Source organism: Melozone crissalis, unplaced genomic scaffold, assembly GCF_028551555.1.
Source record: "Melozone crissalis strain CALT ecotype California unplaced genomic scaffold, PUWL_Pcris_2 ptg000004l_1, whole genome shotgun sequence".
In the NCBI taxonomy this organism is placed as follows: domain Eukaryota; kingdom Metazoa; phylum Chordata; class Aves; order Passeriformes; family Passerellidae; genus Melozone; species Melozone crissalis.
This window is the reverse complement of record NW_026535782.1, coordinates 10,662,793-10,683,821: the sequence shown is the minus strand read 5'-3', so window position 1 is coordinate 10,683,821 and position 21,029 is coordinate 10,662,793. Positions and strand designations below refer to the sequence as shown.

The 21,029-nt window shown below is 39.9% G+C and overlaps 1 protein-coding gene across 1 annotated transcript; it reads left to right on the top strand.

Moving 5' to 3' along the window:
- Positions 1-395: 395 nt before the first annotated feature.
- On the top strand, positions 396-15,450 carry ALG12 (ALG12 alpha-1,6-mannosyltransferase). Its single transcript, XM_054273802.1, has 10 exons — positions 396-461; positions 4,189-4,378; positions 4,524-4,656; positions 5,175-5,348; positions 6,691-6,885; positions 8,211-8,314; positions 8,766-8,989; positions 9,712-9,881; positions 10,066-10,141; positions 14,139-15,450. The coding sequence occupies exons 2-10, from the start codon at positions 4,214-4,216 to the stop codon at positions 14,368-14,370; spliced, it is 1,473 nt and encodes a 490-aa protein (XP_054129777.1). The 5' UTR covers positions 396-461; positions 4,189-4,213; the 3' UTR covers positions 14,371-15,450.
- The last annotated feature ends 5,579 nt before the right edge of the window (positions 15,451-21,029 follow it).

Sequence of the window (21,029 nt, the reverse complement as noted above, 5' to 3'; positions counted from 1 at the left end):
CGAGCCCCCTCAGCAGCGGCGGCCGCGCTGGCCCCGCCCCGGCCCCGCCGGCCCGCGAGCTCCATTCAGATTTCCGCGTCAGCCCCACGCGCGCACCCGCCGCGGGCGCTCGTTGGTCGAGGCGGCGGAGCGAAGGGACGTGGTCCAATCAGCGCCCGCCACGCTCCGGACCAATGGGAGCCCCCCGCGTGCCCTGAGAGACGGGCGGGGGGCGGGGCAGAGCTGTCGGAGCGAGCTCCGCCGCCATCGTGAGAAAGGGCAAACACGGGCTCCGTAGGGGCTTCAGAGCCGCCCGCCATTTGTATTCGGCGGCCGCCTCCGAGACCTTCTGCTGCCGGGGGCGTGCCCTGCCCTCACCCAAGATGGCCGGCGGGGGAGGCGGTCACGTGCTCGCGGGGCTGGCGCTGCCGCTCCCGCGCTGCCGGCGCCCTCTGCGGGGCGGCCACGTGGGCGCGCGCGCGGTGAGTGCGGGAGCGGCGGCGGGCGCTGCCCGGGCGGGCGGGCGGGCGGGGAGGGAGGGACGGGGCAGCGGGAGAGCGGCCAGCTGCCCGTGCCTCTGCTGCAGCCGGCCAGAGGGCGTTCCCGGGAGCGCCGCCGGGCGCTGCTGGGCGGCCGCCCCAGCTCTCCGCCTCTCGGGCGCGGGAGTTGTGGCGCGGCGGGAGGGAGGGAGCGCGGCCGGGCAGGGCTGGGCAGGGCAGGGCAGCCGCTTCCTGAGGGTGTGCGCGGGGCGCGGTGCCTGTCCCTGCCGCGGGGGCCCGGCGGCCGCAGGAGCGGCGCGTGCTGTTGGGCTCGGCCCGCAGCCCTCATGGAGCCCCCTCACAGGAGCGACCGGACACGGGCGGCGCTTCAAACCCGCCCCGGCGCTCACCTGTGGGGCCGGGCTGGGCTGAGCTCGGCTGGGCTGGTGGGGGTCCGGGTGCCCCTGCTGGGACCGGGAGCGGTGGGGGCGCGGGGAGGGTGGTTGGGCTGGATATGGAGAGGTTTCACTCGGGAGCATTCTGCAGGTTTCTTCCCCGGCCCCAAGAGTGCTATTTCTTTCTCTATCGCCTCGTCGTAGCTTTGTGTCTGGTAGCGTCCCACCATGTATTTCCTGCCTCAGCCTTCTCTTCTGTTTTTCCCCTCTTAGTTTTTTGTGGTTTTGTTTTTCCTTGTTTTTTTTTTAATCTAATCTCGAAACTCATGTGGAAGTGTATATAAGAATAGTAACTGCAGTTTTTTCCCAATACAAGGAAAAGCAGTCTCAGCAACTAAAAGGTTTAAATCTGACCTCATTGATGTATCAGCTCTAGATCATACTTGGAAGAGCTATTAAGACATAGGAAAAAAAGCCATGGAAATTTAGGATAATACAAAATGGGTTTTGCCGAAGCTAGATCAAGCCCGAGAGGGAAGAGCTTGTGCTGGGGTGTGCTTGGTGGTTCTGCTTAGATTCCTCCGTGTGAGGAAGTGAAATGACTCTGCAGACAGATTTAACACACAATTTGACTGCCAGACTCTATCACAGCTCTTCTGAAGCGTATGTGAAAAATGTAAGTGGGCTAAATGTGGTAGGTTTTTCACGGGAAGAGTAAAAAATCTATGTGAACTAATGATACTTCCATTGAAAAAGTATAAAACCATTTTTGATGAAAGTTCCTCAGCTTTTTTTTTTTTTTTAATGAAAATCCAATTTTTTTCCCACCCAGTTTAGTCCCAGGAAGAGATGAATCCTTTGTGTTAAAGACCTCTGCTCTTGTATGATTCAGTCTTGATGCAGATTCCTGGAGGGAGTCAATGTGACTGTGTTTTGGAGGCCTGAGGAAGATTCTTCTGAAGTTTTCAGAATGTAATCAATGGACAAACCTATGTGTATTGCTCATAATTATCCTCTAAGCTTCGTTATTAAATTATTTTTATTAAGTGAAAAGCTGTTTCTGTGCTTTTGGCGTTTAAAAAAATAAAAAAAACTGTAATTGCAAGTATTTGCCTTTATATAGCAAATTTATTTTAATCATCAAATTCAGTGTCTACCTGTCTTGGTAAATTCCACTTGAATTTTGATGCTTGTCAGCATCAATTTTCAGCAGAGCAAGTTATCTTGATTCTTGACAAGACCACTGAATTTATAAGGCTTTATCTCAGAAACCTGGGTGTTGTCTTCAGGCTTTGGTTTTTTATCTTCTAGCATGTTTCCCTTCAGGGAATTTCAGTATTTATAATGCATATAATTATCTCCAGGATATACAAGTATGCTGTCGTGCTTACTTGTTTCAGGCATACAAAAGGATTGGAGTCAACAAGATAAAAAAAAAAAAAAAAAAAAAAAAAGCTTGTGATAAACTGTGTGTGGGCTCTGTAACTTCACTTCCATTCTGATTTAGGAAGCTGGGGACTGATTACTCATGTGGTTATCAGCTAAAGATACCAGGAGCAGGCTGTGTTGTAGATCGGTCAGAGGATAATGAGTGCAGTATTTATAGGGGATGGTAACAGCTCATTGTTATGCAGATGATGTCGTTAAAAATGAATAAAAATAGAGCTTCTTGGCACTTGGGTTCTTTTATAAGGATTTATTGGGTCCTAAAATACCTGCAGTGTTAAGAAGCTGAGAATTTGGAGTCAGGAATACCTACCTTGCAGGTCACTATGCTGCTTCTTCACCTGATGCTTGGGCTGCTCAAGTGCCGCTGTGTGCAGCTGTGGATTGACCCTGCAGTGTCCATTTTTCTCTTCAGTTAAGTTTGACCAGAATCATGAAATTCTTCTGCATTTATTGGGAGAATTCAGCAAGAATTTGTGCAATGTAAATTGCCAGACACTTTTTGAGGTATCCTGGTGTCAATCCCATGCCTCTTTTCCTGCTCCTGTGGGATGAGGGTTCTCTTGCAGCACAAACCACAGTTATCCATTCTTGTAAAGAAGTAATACTAGGCACAGGTTAAAGAGGCTGTTCCTACTTCCTGGAGTGAAGGGTTTGTTTAGGCTCCTCACTCTTTGAGCTCAGGCTTAGAGCTTCAGTTGCAGCCTGCAGCAGAAGCAATCATCAGAAAAAGAGATGCAGTCAGTGAGGTGTTTAAAATGATATGCAGATACATGCAATTTACAGGGAGTACCCAAATTTCAGGATTTATTGGTGCTCATTGTGAATACAAAGAATATGAGCTCACTCATTTTTACTAATGAGCAGCACAAACATCAGTTCAGCAAAAGTTAGCTCTAGGAGGCAGTTGCTAAGTGATCCCAGGAAATCTGCCAACTATCTTACATCTGTTTGATGGACATATTTAGACCAAAACACAGGAGAAAACACCTCTAACCAAAACCCCAGTTGGATCTTAAAAGTGCTGGTTTAGAATTTTTTTTTCTGTGAAAACAGAGCAAGAAAAAGCAAAATCTCTTGTCTTTTATTAAAATGTAAACTTATAAAAATTGGGAAGCCTAGATTGAAAGAACACGAAATAGATTTGCTCTGGCATCACCTGGACACATGATTTTATTGTAATGATAAAATACAACATAAATACTTCCGTAAGAATGGCTCAGCAGTGTTGTGAAATGAAGCACCACGGAGAGGGGCCCTTCATTTCTGGTAGAAGTGTGAAGCAGGGGCACAGAACGTCTCCTGCCATGGTGACATGTGTGGGTGCCGGGGGGATTTGTCCTTCTCTGGCCAAGTCCAGCCCGAGCTGCTGGCAAACTCGAGAGATCAGAGTACTCTGTTCTCAACAATTTCTCATCCTCCTGGATCCTCTCCCACTGGTTTTGGAGCCCTGAACAAATGAGAGAGTGTTCTAGAGACCATCTGTAAATCCAGTGTGCAGTTCAAGTGAGGGGGGATTACAGGGCTGTCTGTCCCACTAATCACAGACACAGCTGAGGTGACACTCAGCAGCGGGGCAGTATGGGATGCAAAGGGTTGTACTTTCTTAGGGTCTATGTTGTCTTGAGGTTTTGTAGGTGAACATTAAAACAATTATATTTATAGATGGTGGCGTAAATTATGAAATGCTTCTGAATATATTTTTGACCTTAATTCATTGAATTTAGTAAAAAATTTCCTGGATTTTTTGACTTACTAGTCTTTGTTAGAACTTTTTGACTGCTGTAATACATTTTTCCTTGCACCGTCAGTCTTTTTTTTCTGGTTGTCCACTTCATGCCATGTTATTTATATAATTTCATTTTATTTTCTTTTTATAATAATAATAGAATATATCTGAATTTCAAACCCAAGATGGCTCAGAAGAGGAGCTCGAGTGGGCGGTCATTCCCATTGCTGCTGCTGCTGATTGTGGTGGCCTTTGTTCATTTAACTGTCTGTCCTTTTACAAAAGTGGAGGAAAGCTTTAACCTACAAGCTATCCATGATGTGGTGTACCACCAGCTGGATTTGGATAAGGTAAATTTAAAATAATAACTTCATTTTTGGACAGTGTTAAAGATGGCAGTTCCCTGCAGTATCTGTAGGATAAATGCGGTCTGAATATGATTTATTTTCCCTTGTTTCTAATTTGCTTATTTTAAGTAGATTCTCCTTTTTGCAGTATGACCATCATGAATTTCCTGGCGTTGTCCCAAGAACGTTCCTTGGACCAATTTTTATTGCTGCTCTATCCAGCCCGGCTATCTACATACTCTCTGTGCTAAGAATGTCCAAGTTTTATTCCCAGCTGATAGGTATGAGAACTTCAAATCCTCAGAGATGTCACCCATTGGAGCACCAGTTAAAACATAGCTGCTACATTTGGACCAATAGTTCAATTGTGATATTTGTTTCCTCAGTGAAGGAAAATCCATGCTGTGGTACTTGGGGCAGCATCGCCATTCAGCTCCCTCTTTGGGAGTAACTAACAGCACCCAGAAAGTGTGTGCTAACAAATGTCAGGCAGTGTAGAAAAAACAAGTGTCTCAAGTCTCTTCAGAGAGTTCCCCCCCATGTACACTTCAGAAAGGATTGTTAACTTTGGCATGGAAGCATTGACCTCTGTGCAGAACTACCAGACAGGTTAAAAGTGGATTAGAACAGATAAACTAAATGGAATTTTGTTTGGCTTTTTGTTTCTTTGAAGGTAGTTATATTGTGGTATTTTAAGTGTTAATCTTCAGAATGTCTTTCATTACATTATATAACATGGCTGTTCATCAGTGATCCATCTGACACTACTCTTTGATTCCTGTTTTTATTCTCCTGATAGTCCGAGGAAGTTTGGGGCTCAGTGTGATTTACACCTTATGGAGGCTGCAGAAAGAAGTTAGAAAACAGTTTGGAGCAACTACAGCATCAATCTTCTGTCTCATCACTGTTACTCAGTTTCATTTGATGTTTTACTGTACAAGAACTCTCCCTAATGTGTTTGCACTTCCATTTGGTAGGTATTTCATAGGAAAAAATTTAAAATTTAAAACTTCTTTTCAAATGTATCAGTAGTTAAAGCACAGGAAAAGTGTGGTCAGACCAAATTGACATATCTACTTGATTGATTTGTGTGATAACAAGACTAAAAAGCTTGAGATTTCATTCTCTTTTTACCATCTGTGCTTACGGTGACTGTTCAGTCAAGTTTTATTGAATCTGAGTACATGTAGGTTTTGTCAGATGGCTTTGATTAGCTAGAGGTTTGTGTTCACATGTCTAATGCATAAAGCATAGAGCTATGAAAAGGGATGAGGTATACCTGCAGTTCAAAAAAACCCTGTGAACTTGGTCTGCACAGGAAAGGACTTTCAAATGGGATTGTAGAAGAAACTCCTACTGCACCATCTTCACTTTCCTCTTCTGAAGCTGTGTACAAATGCAGCAATTTCTATACTTACATTTAAAAAAAAACTAAAAAACCAATGTCAAGCCCTTCTTTAGATACACAGTTTTCCCCCAGAGCTGATAAAGAGGAAAATTAATCACATGTGACAGATATTTACTGAGTCACTAAATGCTTCAGTGCAAGTTGTTCAGCTAATAACATTGTGAGGTTGATGTAAGAACCTGTACAGATGAGAAATGATAAATAAAAGCAGATGAATTGTCAGATAAAGTGTCTAGTAATGTCTCAGGTAATTTTTGCATATTAAGAAATACAAGTTGTTTCATGATTTTGTACCTTAGTATTTCACGTTTTCCTTAGGATCCTGAGCACGTTACTATGTCGAGATTTAAGCTAAAGGAGACAACTTCATCTGTAGAGATAGGCTGTGTCCCACCTAATCATGTGAATGAATTTATAGATCTTTCTCCCTCAGCAGTAGTCTGTAGTCTCATTTATGTGTTTGAAATGGGTTTGTGTTATCATGAATATAGAATATACTTAGCCAAGAGAATAAACTAAACTGCCCAGCTGATATTGAGCAATAATAACTATGAATCGTAGTTTGAGAAGCTTTTAATTCTCCCTTAAGGTTTGTTTTTCTTCCTCCCCACCAACAGCTATTAAATATACTGCCTAGAAGGAGTTTCCATTTGTTCCTTCTGTGGTTATACTTTTCCTGATTACTTTAGCATCAACAGTATAAAGCTGTGCATTATTCCAAATTACATTTCTCTAACAAAGGAAGAATTTCTGGGCTAGAAATGCTGGGAAGACCAAGAGGGGATTGCTGGGAAGTTAGAGGAACAAGAAGATAGCATTGATTGTTACCCTTTAGGAAATAAATAGTTCAGTATGTTGAGTGATGTGTTTTGGGGTTTTTTTGTTTGTTTTGTTGTTTTTTTTGCAGTGCTCCTGGCATTGACATTTTGGATACAGCAGAAGCAAAGGCCATTCATTTGGTTCTCAGCTTTGGCAATTATAGTCTTCAGATCAGAGCTCTGCATATTCTTAGGCCTCATGCTCCTGGTGACGTTATTAACTAAAAGAATCTCCATTTTCAAGGTGCTTTCCCATGCTGTTCCTGCTGGAATGTTTTGTTTGGGTAAGTGTTTGCTTGGGAGAAAGCAAATGGCATTAAGTTCAAGAGAAGACTGGAGTTTTCACTGATTCATCTGTTGAGAGGCCCTTAAGGGTTCTTTTTGGGGGGTGGCAGTGGAGAGAGGGTCAGTGGGGTGTTGTGAGTTATTGTTTTAGTTTGATTCTGTTTCCTAATATGATGAGATTTTCTATTTCTTTGGAAATTTCAGTGTGAGGAAATAGAAGTGTGCAGAGCAGAGAAAGCTACTGTGGCCTCTGTTTTTAAATGCTCACAGTATAATGTCCTGATCTTAAAGAGGCTGAGATGTGCAAGTTGACTTCAGTACAATTAGTACCTGGCTATAGCTACTTGTGCATATTATCACTTGTAGTATCTATTGCCATGGTGATAAGCTGAGTCCCAGGATAAAATACAACTGTGTGACAGGGATACCAAGCAGGAGGGTTGTGGGGAGAGTTGCAGTTCAGCTCTATTTCAATATTAAATTAAATTTAACAGCTTAAGTGGTCTCCATGCTGGAGAGGTTGAAAACTTCCCTTGTCTCTACCAATCCATGGAAGACCCATGTGTGTATGCACATAAATAATCTAAGCTGCTCCAGCAGCCTCCCTAATTAAAAATGCTGCTGTCAGATATGTGATGGGGACCCCTGGCAGCGTGCTGTCCCTTGCACAGAGTGCACAGTAGAAACATTAAACAATTATGCCAGGTGCATTTGGAGGCATCTCATGATGTAAGAGTTGGGAGATCCAATGTGAATTAATCACTGGCACTCCCCTTTCCTATTTGAGCAAAATCCTTAAATACTAGAGCAGTTTGCACAGAACTGTGTAGAGGAGATGGGGCTGACGGTTTTGCTGCTTTCTTTTTGCCTTTCATCCCTAATTCTCATTCTCCCTCCAATAGTAGCAAACTTTGTGGTTGTTTTTTTAACTTAACAAAAAACAATTGTAGCTTTACAATAAAAATCTATTTAGTACTATTTGAAGTTCACATGAGCTTCTTATCGTTCGTTACATTTAATGCTCTTAGTGCTTTTCTAAAACAAACCTCAATTAAACCTTTTTTTTCAAATCTGGGGTTGGAGTGGGGTGAATCTTAATTGGATTCAGGTCTAACATGCTTCTTTAAAGGCTTCTGTTCAGAAGTGCCTCCCTTCCCTGCACAACACACATATTCAGCCTTCTCTGTGGTTTTGGGTGAGGCTTAGAATGCGTGTTTCAGTTTATGTTGGTCTCAGTGTGCTGTATGTGTTCTATTTGGATGTGTTAGTTTGCTTTTCCCTGGTTTTTAGTTCATGCAGATTTCTATCTCTTTAATTCTTTTAGGGCTAACAGTTGCTGTGGATTCTCTGTTTTGGAGGCAGCTTGTGTGGCCTGAGGGGAAAGTGCTCTGGTATAACACAGTTTTAAACAAAAGTTCCAACTGGGGAGTATCCTTTGAAACATCCAGAGAAAAAGAACACTACCAGACAAAGCAAAGACTTGATGTGACTTACTCCTGAGACTCAGGGTGTTAGATTCTACTTTTCATTATTTAAAACTTATGAGACAGTGTCTGTCCCTTAGGTGTTTCTGCAAATTTTAAGTCTCCTCTGCTTTTTCTTGCCTCTTTGTCTTCCACCAGTATAAAGCCAGGTTTCTTCCCCTTGGTATTTCATGTTGCCCATCATTAGTGCCATTTGATGTGTCTCTGTTGGGTAATGAGAATGTAATTAAGCAACTGCTTTTAGTTCTCCAAAGATGAGACAGAAAATGAAAGGCTGGAAGAATGTGTATACAAAAAGTATACTGCATATTTGTAAAATTTGTGGATACTAATGTAAAGAATAGTTACTTTACTTGTTAGCAGTGAAAGCATCCTTAACTCTTTTCACCTTGAAGACCTCTCCCTTCCTGTGGTATTTCTATTCAGCCCTGCCTCGTGCTTTGGGATGCAGCATAATATTTGTACCTTTAGGGGTAACAGAGAAGAGAACTCGGATTTTACTTTTGCCAGCACTGGGCTTTATTTTCTTGTACTCGTTTCTCCCACACAAGGAGCTGCGTTTCATCATCTACACTTTCCCTGTTTTCAACATAGTGGCTGCTAAAATGTGCTCACGAATGTAAGTTCAAAATCCTGTTTGTTGGTTTTTCCCCTCTGAAAATGCAAAAGGAAAACTATTAGTACTGTTTTTATGCACTTTTTTCATCTTGACCTCTGGATCATATTGAAATATTCATATGCTGTAGAAAGGAGTTCAAGGTCTTTGTACCCATTTGACTGCAGAGAGAAGTGGAAACACAGAAAAGCAAATGCTTTGGTGGGACTATTTGGGAAGTCTGGAGGAGAATTGAGAGTAGAGCCCTAATTTTACTGTTAGGTTATTACAATGTACTTTATTTACCAGAAAAGAAGACATATTCCAGTACTCCTGAGCTGTTAGCACAGTTTACTTCAGGAGTTGGTTCAATACACAAGGGAGGCTTGTGAAACATGGAGTTAAATATTTCTGTTTGGGTATATTGAGTAAACAAATTAAAGTTCAGAGTTAAACTTCTTTAAAAGAGAATATATTCATAGCTGAAGTTTTTAAACACAGAAATACTTAGCTTTATTGATAAGTTTGTCTTAGTTTTATTAATGAGAATATTCTAATTTAAATGTCACTAGAAGTTAATCTTCTAGAAATTGGTAATAAATATATGCCATACAGAGTTAATAAAATTTCTATTAATCTTTATTATCTAGAAGTGGAGTTTCTGTAACAATTGTGTCACAGTAGTCAGTGACCAGTGTGAAAGAAAATAACAGTTTATTCTTCCTTGTTTTTCTCTTCCTCAACAGTCTGAATAACTACCGGAGATCCTGGCTGTACAAACTTGGATCATTCTTTATTGTAATCCATCTTCTACTCAATGCTGTTTATTCAGGAACATCTTTATATGTTTCACATTTCAATTATCCTGGAGGAGTGGCAATTCAGAAGTTGCATGAGCTGGTACCTTCAACGGCAGGTATGTAAGGCTGGCTTTGAGGTATGTTCACCTAATCTTAATTTCAGTATAGCTTTTCATGTATTGCATACTACTTCTTCAAACTAGGCACACACATCTTTGTTAATGTTTTGTTAATTTATTATTAATCAGAGTGTACTTGGAAGAATTTTGAAACCGTATTCTATTTTCTTTATTTATGTAGATGTCTCTGTTCACATTGATGTGGCTGCAGCACAAACAGGAGTTTCTCGGTTTCTAGAAATCAATTCTGATTGGAGGTATGTCCTGAATGAGGTATTTTCATCTGAGGCCAGTAGCCTGCTTTTTCTTTTTTTGCATATGCACAGGGACAAGTATTGCAAACACAATTTCTGGTACAGCATATTTATTAAACCAGTTTAAGAACAGTATTAATCTTCAGGGAATTTTTGATGTCTGCAGTGCTGCCATTTCAGAAATAAAGCACTGCAGGGTTTTTTCATTGTTTTGGTTGATTATGATTTGCCTGTATAGCATAGAATATTTTGAAGGACAAGAGGAAATGGCCTCAAGTTGTGCCAGGCGAGGTTTAGGTGTGATACTAAGAAAAAATCTTTCATGGCAAGGGTTGTCAAGCATTGGAAAATGCTGCCCAGGGAAGTGGTGGAGTCACCATCCCTGGAAGTGTTAAAAGTTTGGATATGGCTCTTGGGGCCATGGTTTAATGGTGAATGTGGTGGTGGTGCTAAGGTGACAATTTAGCTTGATGCTCCTTAGACATCTTTCCCAACCTTAGTAATTCTGGTATTCTAAAGACATCAGAAACAGCACAAAAATTGTTAGCTTACCAAACTTAATGCCAATATGTTTAATGCAGCTAAATCTGATACCCCACTAGACCTTGTGAAACAGAGCTTTCTTGGCAGAACAGTGTACATAATTATTTGTCTGAATGATGTGTGGCAATGTGAGGCTTGTGTACACTTTAATATTGAAAGTCTGGTTTTATGTGGAACATCCCTCATATAGATGGCATTGAAGCTGCTGCTGTGAACACATTCATTAGCTCTGAGGGAAGGCTGTTGAGTGCTTTGTTACTATGACCAGCAGTGATATACAGACACTTTTTTTAAAAAGAGTTAGAATATTGGAATGAATAGTAGGAGACATTGTGAGGTGGCATAATTTGCTTTTCAGGATGAAAACCAAAAAGTAGGCACCTTTCTGATTTTTTAACTTACCTCTTCAGCTGAAGCATAAGTTTTTAATTTAAATGAAAATTAACTTAATGAAAATGATTCATTAGAAGGTGACACAAAGCCTCCCTTCATACTACACAGAACAAAAGCAACACAAACAGATTTTGATTTAAGAAGTATTCTGAGCATAGAGTTCTTTTTCCCCAGTCATAGTATTCAGGATCAGATGAACATAATTTAATTACTGGTATGTTTAGAGATAAAAGTACTTTGGAAGTGAAGAAGGGGAGAATGCTTCCAGGGGAATTAGAAAAATCATCGCTCTTGCTATGCCTTTTTATTTCCAAGCACTCTCATGATGATGGTACAGACTGCTAAAAGCCTTCACAATTACCTATCCACTGTTTATTTCAAATTGACTTTTTTGTATGCTGAATCTAGAGAAAGTCTTAAACCATTAATTGGGAGGAGACATTAAGCTGCTAGAGTACAAGGGGTAGAATGTGCATGCTAGCTGAAATGTTTCAGTATTCGGGGTTTTGAAATGTACTTAAATACACACGCACTACTCTGAATACAACTCTCCTCTCTCAGTAGTGCTTCATTCCAATGAACTTTTTGAGTTGGTGAGTGTTGGATTGCTTGGGGTTTGCAAGGCCTGGTGGGATTGGAAGGTGAATGAATAATATCCCTGTCACGGATAAATGTTTCATGGTGTTACAGCTACAGAGCAGTTTCTCTCTCACTTTTATCTGTACTCAGCAAAACAAAGGCTTAAGGAAGGGCTGATTCAGCATAAAGTTTCATATTAAAAAAATCAGGCAAAATCCACAACTGAGCATCATACACAGGACTGCCACTTGGTCTGACAGCCCAGTAGTGCAAAATTTATTGGCACCAACTGTCCATTTTCTCATTGTCCAAGAAACTGACATCCTTTCAGATGGGTGAAAACTAGCTTAACCTCTTCATTGACAGTATATGTCAGGTGGAAACAGATTAGGGATGGGGTGGCTGTAAAGGCTGATGATTCATCAGATAACTGCAGTCTATAAATAAAAGTGTCTTAAAGTTATCAGCTTTCAGTAGTGTGCTCAGATTAGATCTATTTGCCTCAAGAAAAATGCAAGCAATCTATTATTTTTCTTCAAAGGGTGATTGAAAGGAGCTTGATGCAGGTTCTTACACGGAACAGGTGTTACAATCTCGTCTTCAATTAGTGCAGTCTCTTTGAACCCTGAATAAATATGCTGTGTAAGCTTAAAGTATTTAAAAATAATAAAATTCAGAAATGCATGCAGCCAGATGAAAGGCCTTTTACTTGCTGATGAAGAAAATGTGAAATTAGTAGTTGGTAAGGTTGTTACACAGTAATGCTGTTCCTTCTGCCAGTTTGGATGTATCTACCAACCTAAGGGGTATTGTGATATTTTTGGAAATAGCAGGTGAAATTAGCATGCAATTGTTTTAAAACAATTCAAAACAATTCAAAACTGTTCAGTGTGCAGTCTAATTCTGCATTGTATGGTATATTTAGTGACACATATGAAGTCTGTCAGCCTGGGATCCTTCCTGAGTTGCCAAAATTTTAGTTAACAATTCACACAAAATCTCTGGTTTTCTGTAAAGTACTTCCTTCAAATATCTTAAATGTTAATGACTTCCCTGTCAGGCAGCATTATAAAAATATAGCAGATCAATAGAGATTTTTTTCAGTGAATTCAGGCAGATGAGAGGCCAGGCCTGTAAAGATGCAGGGTAGATTTAATCCTGGTGCATTTAAGAGTATGTAGGGCTGGGACTGCACTGCTTTCTTACCTGTGTCCACGTTTGCAAGGAAAGTCACAGCCTGAGTAAGATGCCTTTGAAATGTATGGAAGGATTCAGGGGCCTAAGAATGGGAGCTCCAAGTGCTGGAGCTCTTGGAGCTCCCAAGAGTTCCCAAACAGTTCACAGAACAGAAAAGGTGAAGAAGGGGCACTGCTCTTCTCTGAGGTTACAGAGCCTAACAGTGCTTTATGGAGTGTTTTAGAATGAACTTGCCTCTTTCTTCTCCTTTGAAGTTGGTGGATCGAGGACTCGAACAGGCTGCCATGTCCAGTATGAATATCCTAAGCTTTAAGCTATAAATTGCACCTGACTCTCCTCAGTGAATGAACAAATAACTATTGCAAAGTAGAACCATGTCCTCATGAGACAGTGAGGGAGATCTGTCTCAATTCCTAGAAGATTAAAGGAGCTCATACAGCTCTTAAGAGATAATGAACTTCAGTTTTGGGCTTAGATCAGATGAAAACTGGCTGAAACTAGATCTTTCAAATCACTGCCAAAAGCTATATTGAACATAAATCCTTTTAAGAAATAACCCTAAATGTACATAATGAATAGTCCTAGAACTCAGTACTTTTTTAAAATTACATATATAATTTATATGTATTTTTGTACTTTAACAGTTTATAAAAGCTGACCCAAAGTGACCTGCCCAAACATGCAGTAGATCAGGGGACTGAACTTAGAAATAACAAGTGCCAAATTAGTACTGTAATTGCCAGACTCCTCCTTTCCTCCAGCGTTCAAGGAGGTCTTCTCCCTGCTATTCTCTGAGGCTCCTACTCTAATGTATTACTACCAGAAGAAAAAGGTTTCTGCTTAAGTACCACATAAGGTATTTTTTAGCATGACTAAAAAACCCCACAAACAAAAAAAAAAGCAGGGAAAAACCCAAACGAAAACAAAACAAAACCACCTCCACGTTTCTCCAAATGCAATTCTTGTAGAGTAAAACTTAAAAATTGGTCCAGTTTCCTACAATCTTAGGCTTTGGAGTCCTTGCTCCACTGAATTCAAGTGGAGAACTAGTAAGAAATTTTCTAGGAGTCATGATTTATATCACAATAGCAGCAGAAAGACTTGCATGGAATGACTGAGTCCCTACATTCTTCAAAAATACTATTTCCTCCTCTAGTACTATTTAATCAGGAGATGTAACTGAGAATGTTAGTTCATTTTTGTGTTTCATCTTGGATGCCTCTGCAATAATAGCCATCTTTAATAGGTAAAGCAAGGAATAAAAATAAATCTTCTTTGTTCTTTACAGGTATGACAAAAGAGAAGATGTTAAACCAGGAGACCAGTTGATGTTTTCTTACACACACATACTGATGGAAACAAATCCTCTTCAAATATCACATTACAAGACAACCCACAGGCCACTGGCAAATATACCTGGCATCAGTAAAATTGGGTTGAACCTTACTGCACTACCTCCTTTTACTTTAAACTTGAAACCAAAATTAGTACTGTTGGAAAAACTTCCTCTATCATCTTGACTGTGAATTTTAAGTAAGTTTTTTGATGTGCTTTTGCTGATGATTGAACTATATAAGACAGCAGCAAATTGTCATTCCAGCACTGCAACTCAGCTTCTGTGGAGAGGCACAGAAAATCTCTGTACCAATTGGTATTTAGCTCCGTCCTGTTTCTTACAAATAATTCAGTGCATTCCTAGTCAGTATATGCTCAGCATGCTGAGTTGTATTGTTAGATATGTTTGAGAGAGGTTGCCTACAAGTTTAGTGGTATTAAGTAAAACCTGTCTACTTGGTTTGGTAGTCTGTTTCATCATGTAGCACAGGTATGTCCTAATTGTCCTGTGTAAGATACAAAACCAGCAGGTTTGTGCTAGGGCAATAATTTGGTATGTAATCTGTGTGTGCAAAGATGTATTACTTTATGTATCTGCAGGATTGTAACCCCCTCAGCTGTCAGATTGCCAGTGTGAAACCCAATGGTGTTATAAACATAGGAAAGCCATATTCATCCTTGCTTCGTCCTAATACCTAAGTGTGCCCTGTAGGCTACCAAACTAATGAAACATTCACTTAAAAAGCAGTTGGACCTCTTGACAAGCACTGCTCCATAACAGATTTGAGTACTGAGGATGATTATCTTCATTCCAGCAGTTCATGAAAAAGCAGTAACTTGGATTTCCTGGGAAAAATAATCTTTAAAATATTTTTTCCCCTCTTCTGCTGTAATGGTATCTTAATTTTCAGTGTAAAAATTACCTATGAAAATGCCCACTTTAAGATACGTGCTGTTTTCCTTTTTTTTGTTAAGTTTGGAAAGGAGTACTCTAATGTGCCATGTGCTGCATTATATAAACTAGGGTAAGATTGCATGCTCTGTAGTTTCTTTATTAGATGTTTTTGTTAAGGATGTCTGCATAGATTGCTGAATGGAACAAACAAAAAAGGTTAGAATTCTGGTTAGCGCCAGTTGTAATATGCCAGAATTTCCATTAGTGTAAAATGTCAGAATCATTGAAAGTATCATGGGCAGAAAACTATTCCTTGCTGACTGAAAACTTGAGTAAAATATAATTATGGAATAAAGTGGTTTGGTTTTTTTTTTGGTTTGTTTGTTTTCTTTTTATTCTTAAATTTGCTTGATTCAGGAACTACCTTTACCTGTGTAGTTTCAGTTTTTAGGACCATGTTTTCTTTTTGTAGTCTAGATTATGTATCAGTGGAACTGATCTGGTGGGGTGGGGCCTGCTCCCTCGAGGGTGGCTGTTGTTGCCCAGGCTTCCTTGGCCTGAGCAGATCTGGCAAAAGCAACCTGCAGAACTTGTTGGTCCAGTCTCTGGCCGCTCTTGAAATTTAAATCATTCAAGTATTATCTATTTGACTTGTCTTTGGAAGAAAACCTAGCTTCCTCCAGAGCCAGTTTGAACATCAAACAATTCACTAGACAGAAGGAAATACATGTGCAAATCGCTGCAAATTTGGAACCACACAAAGGCAAACTTTTAAGGATGTAGGTAAGCCTTCATGTTAAGGCTAATCATTTACTTCATGTAACTCCCCCACATGGAATCCACAACTCAAGAACCCAAACTAAAATTTATCTTGCCCAGGTGTATACAAATGTCTGTGTGGTTGCTCCAGCTTTCCAAATCCCTGGCTGTCAGACTCTCTGCAGGAACTTGCTTCTATCAACTACAGAGAAAAAACCTAGGGCCATTGTGCTTGCAGAATAGGCATCTCAAGCTGTTGTCTGAAGTGGCAGTGAAGATGTACACACGAGGCATTTGAAGAGTTTCATCTTGCTGAATTTCATACTTACATCATAGAATCCTTCCACAGACTTTGGTGTGTGGGTGCTACCTGTGGGACTTAAACCGGTGATGGTGTTCAGCTGTGGAGCTCAGGTTTTCTGCTGTTCACAGCCTCATCACCCATGGAAATAGAAGCAATCAGCTCAAACTGGGCTTTTACTCTGTTTAGAGAAAGATAAAATACCTACAAGGAAACAGGAAAGAGATACTGGATTGCAGTTTTGAAGAGTGTCTGAAGTTTATTTGTGTCCTGTTACATCTTGTACCTCCATCTGTGGTTATTGAGAGTGCTTAGTTTAAAAATCTGCAACTTGAGTTTTGTAGTTAAAAGGGGTAGATTGTGACCCAGGCAGTGCATGGAGCAGCACAGTACCTGTGGCTGTATGACCTCTGTAACAGCATGTATCAGGGCAGGTTTAAGCTGGATTATGGGAAAAGGTTCTTCACCCAAAGGGTGGCTGGGCACTGAACAGGCTCCCCAGGGACGTGGTCACAGTGCGAAGCCTGACAGAGTTCAAGGAGTGTTTGGACAGCACTCTCAGACACATGGTGTGCCTCTTGGAGATGTCCTGTGCAGGACCAGGAGTGAACTTTGATGATCCTTGTGTGTCCTTTCCAACTCATGTATTCCTTCCTGGCTATGATTCTATGGGTAACTGCCTCAGACACAGGCCATGAATATCATGGTGGCCCTCACTTGGAATAAGCAGAGGCAGCTGGCAAACTGGGATGAAGATTACTGCAGTTTTTCCCTAAAGGCTGCTTGAATAAAACAAGCAATCCATGCAATAGAAACTAAAACCCTCTCTCCTTAAATTAATTTTCTCGTCTCCAACATCTGTGTTGCCTTTCTTTAGCTCCGCAAGAACAACAGAGCTTATTTTCTCCTTTCATATAAATTAATATTCAGAGTACTTGCATGGAAGAAAAAGGTGAGTTTAAGTTCCCTTAAATACAACAAGGCATAAAGGAAGTCTCCTGCTCCTTCTACAAACTTGGAATTGAGGTAGTACAAGTTCTGCATTTGGGTGACTGCATTAGGAGGAAGCGTCAGGTTAGAGAATGAATGGGGCAGGTAGGAGGACAGTGACTGAACACTTGGGATTTTTGAAGGGACTTTAAAGTAATAAATTTCTCATGCTTATTTAAGTTCTTAAAAGAAAAATACCTTTTGACTTGACTGATTACAATAAAATTCAGCTTAACAAAAACAGAAATAAGGTGAGCATGTTGAATTAACTGAAGGTTGAATTAACCTGAATAAAGCATAAAGACAGATAGTACAGTTAATCTATAATGCTGATATAGAATGAGATTTATTTCAGGGTGTCTTGTTTAAACTCCCCCAGGGTCAAATGTTGTGTAGCATCATACATTGCTCTTTAATTTTGACTTAATTTCTTGGAAGCAATGCTTGTTCCTGTAAAAAGTCCAACATATTATTTGGACAAAAATATGTCACCATGCCATTTCACTTGAAGAAGGTGAATAATCAGTATCTTACAGCCTGAGATGTAGGACATTCTTGTTATAAAACTAAATAAAGTAATTGCATGAAAAAAATGTTGTGGAATTGCCAATAGAGGACATTTCTGGAAGCTGAAAGTAAAAGCTGCTTCAAAATAAAGGTGAACAGATGACTTGCATCAAGAATCAAAATAACTAAAGATCAAGGAGCAACTTCCAGTTCACAAAGTCTCTTAATATCAAGAGCTGGAAAAAATCAGACTATATTGATCTTACAGCTGCCCTAAGTACTTGCTATGGGTCTTTTCTCTTGATCTAAATTGGGATGAGGAGACACGGAGAATGGTTGTATTGGATCTGACATCAAATACATTTTTCTGCTACCACTGAGGGAAAAACAGAGCACATCTCAGGTTCTAACCTTGTTCATCCATCAGAACACAACCTCAATGCAATCTATTTGTGCAGTGCATTCTGAAACACTGAGCACACTCCTTTTTCTTGCTCCCTGGCTGTTTCACACATCCCCTTAGTGAGACAGGTTACACATTCAGAACAAAGCTTGAGATTGTGCCGCTGCTCCTGCAGTTACAGTTGTTCCAGGACCATTCTTATTTTCCTGGATATTTCTAGTTCTTCTAATGTTAAGAAACTTGGAAATGGATATGAGTTCTTAGCATTGGTTTGCTGTATCAATTTCAATGCAAGAGAGAGTGTTTCCCTTGCATCTGACAGCCTTTTTTAGTAACTTACACAGAAATCCCAGAAATCATAGCCTAATGTTGCTTGCCTTTACTACATGTGCTCAGACTTACATACTCCCATTCTAGCACCACCCTCAAAGAGCATTCCTTCATAGCATTCGAAGGCTCTTTCTTGTACAAGCGACTTCACTTTCTGTTTGCAAGAAAAGAAGAAAACTTTTCATCAAGCTGAGCTTATCATTGATGTAAGCAAGAGTGTTTAGCCACAACTGTCTCAGTGAGCTGCTTACATAATTAGTCTCAACTATGCCAAAACTAATGTGAAGAGGCTGTTAAACAGTGAGACATGAAATGCATCGCTATCTGCTGAACACATGACACCAAAGATTAAAAGGATATTTGCAAAAATTCCTTATACTAAATAACAAATATCTCTACAAAGGTTTTCTTCATTTCCTATTTATATATGTAGGATTTCAAAGTGTAACTGGTCCATTTTGTATGCAGCTACTTATTTTAGATCAGCTCTTTAGATAACCATAAGCAACTACAACTACTTTTTGGTTGCTGATTTCAGACCTTTATGATAGAAAGGGAAGCCAGTGTTTCTTTTGAAATTCTACATCCTACTGTTATAGGCAGTCTTTCACCAATTCTGCTTTATTTCAGCTACAGCTGCCCGTGGTTCTGTACCAAGGCTTCATCTGTCAGTTTGTGCCAAGTATAAGGTAAAAATGCTGCCTGAAATGGAGTCCACCTTTTCCTTTAAAACTGCCAACTTAGGAAGCTGGAAGAAGGCACTGGTTCATAGATTAAATAAAAGAGTCAGGGACAGCTTAAGCAAAGATCCAGTCCTTAGAACCCAAGTTGATACCTGAGTCGGGGATATCACTGTGGTTACTATTTCTGGTTGGCATACTCATTTTATGAAATCACTTTTGGGTCAGCTTTGCAATAAAACCAGGAAGGTAAAGAATCACTGTTTCTTGTTGCTAAGAATAAAGTAAAAGATGAATATGTTTGTGTAACAGTAAAATGCTTAGTTTATAAAATATAAGTAATCTAAAACTAGAAAGTATAATTTGTTAATTGTATATTATATATGTGTGTGTGTCTGTGTGTATTTAGTTTTCTTATGTTTGGAGGTAATGAAATGAAAATTTAATATGGTCAGGTCTGAATAATAGCAGGAAAAAAAAAGCTACTTTAAGGGAGAAATCTCAAAAACTGTAAACACCTACTCTGAGCTGTCATCAATTCAATCAATTACATCCTTACGCTGGTCTTGACACTGCTCTAGTTGAGATTTCAGTTCTTCATAAATTCAGAAGCTGATTTTGGAAAGCAAGGGGTTTTGGCAGTAAATGCTCACGGACTAAATTCTGCAAACACGTTTTCTTCCCTTGGACTTGGTGAGCAGGGAAAGAGGCCCCATATAAAAAGAAGCAAACGTGGGGGAAGCATTATCTTAGGTTTCTGAAGCATAATATACATCTCAATGCATACTTTCCATTATAAACCCTTCACAAGACCTGAGTTCTTTGAAAAGGCTGTTGCAGATCTCAACTTCTTCCCCTTCTGACCTTTATTACTACAAACTATTTTTTGTGTATAGTTGCCACACCTGTCTACTTTTAAAAGGAGCAAAAGCTTTAAGATTTTTATGATGACCAAGTATCATCTACACTTTACTTTCTATACTAACACTGAAAAAAAGTCTGCTTACTAAATTTATTTCTGAAGTTGCTAATGTACTGAAAGTATCTGTTTAAGTATCACTGTGGCAGGGTCACCATGTTATGCATCAGAGAACTGTTTGCTGTCACAGGGATTGGTGCAGGGCAATCTCAGGTTGATGAGAACTCCCACTATTTACAGCTTTGTCAGTCTAAGGGTAAGCACTGTAAAAATTGCTTTTTACAATTTTTAAAATTTTGGGGGGGTCTTCTCTATTACAAATATGAGAAGGGTTGTAAAACCCTAAAATTTTAGCAATCACTGAGAATTTACATTAAAAATAATAAGGCAAACCCAACATAAAACACAGTCACTCAATAACTTACCTCAAGCTTCAATGAAAGCTTTCAGCCCTTCTTTTGGAACCATTCTTTTCTGACAGGCAGCAATGCCTGATCTGAAGGACATGCTCCTATAATTCCTATAGAAGGATCAAGGCTTACAACTGAAAACAGCAGCTTTATGTTCTCAGTTTCCCTTATTTTTATTTATGAATTAAGTGCTTCAATTTTAAGGTCTTTTGGGCCTGCATATAATCTTAAAAAATTCTAACATAAGTCTTTAATTCATTCTTACCAAGCTGACACTGAAACAGTGTGGTCTTAGGAACTAAACCCTTTAAAAATCCAAATGCAACCAAAATGAAAAAGGGAAATCACAGGTATAAATAGCCTAACTTGATGAAATTTTACTTTTAAAAATAGTGACTAGTTCTTGTGTTCTCAGGATGTTTTGACAAAAAGCATGACTATACAATTAATTATCTGTATGACTAAGAAGCAGATTTTGGACTACAAAATGCCATCAGTACAACTCTCCACACAGGGAGTTTGATAGGAGCTACAGCAAAGACTCCCTTCAGAGGAGCCAAGATTCTTGAGTCCAGAGAGCTGTGATTTTCAGGTGAGCTTGTTCACTGCCAGCATTCCTCCTTGTTTGATGTGACTCCACAATGCTTTAA

What these genes read in the sequence shown, in the direction of transcription:
- ALG12 (XM_054273802.1), top strand. Translation starts at nt 4,214, where the DNA reads ATGGCTCAGAAGAGGAGCTCGAGTGGGCGGTCATTCCCATTGCTGCTG. An exon ending in ACCAGCTGGATTTGGATAAG is followed by an intron (nt 4,379 to 4,523) that starts GTAAATTTAAAA and finishes TCCTTTTTGCAG; the next exon opens with TATGACCATCATGAATTTCC. An exon ending in GCTGGTACCTTCAACGGCAG is followed by an intron (nt 9,882 to 10,065) that starts GTATGTAAGGCT and finishes TTATTTATGTAG; the next exon opens with ATGTCTCTGTTCACATTGAT.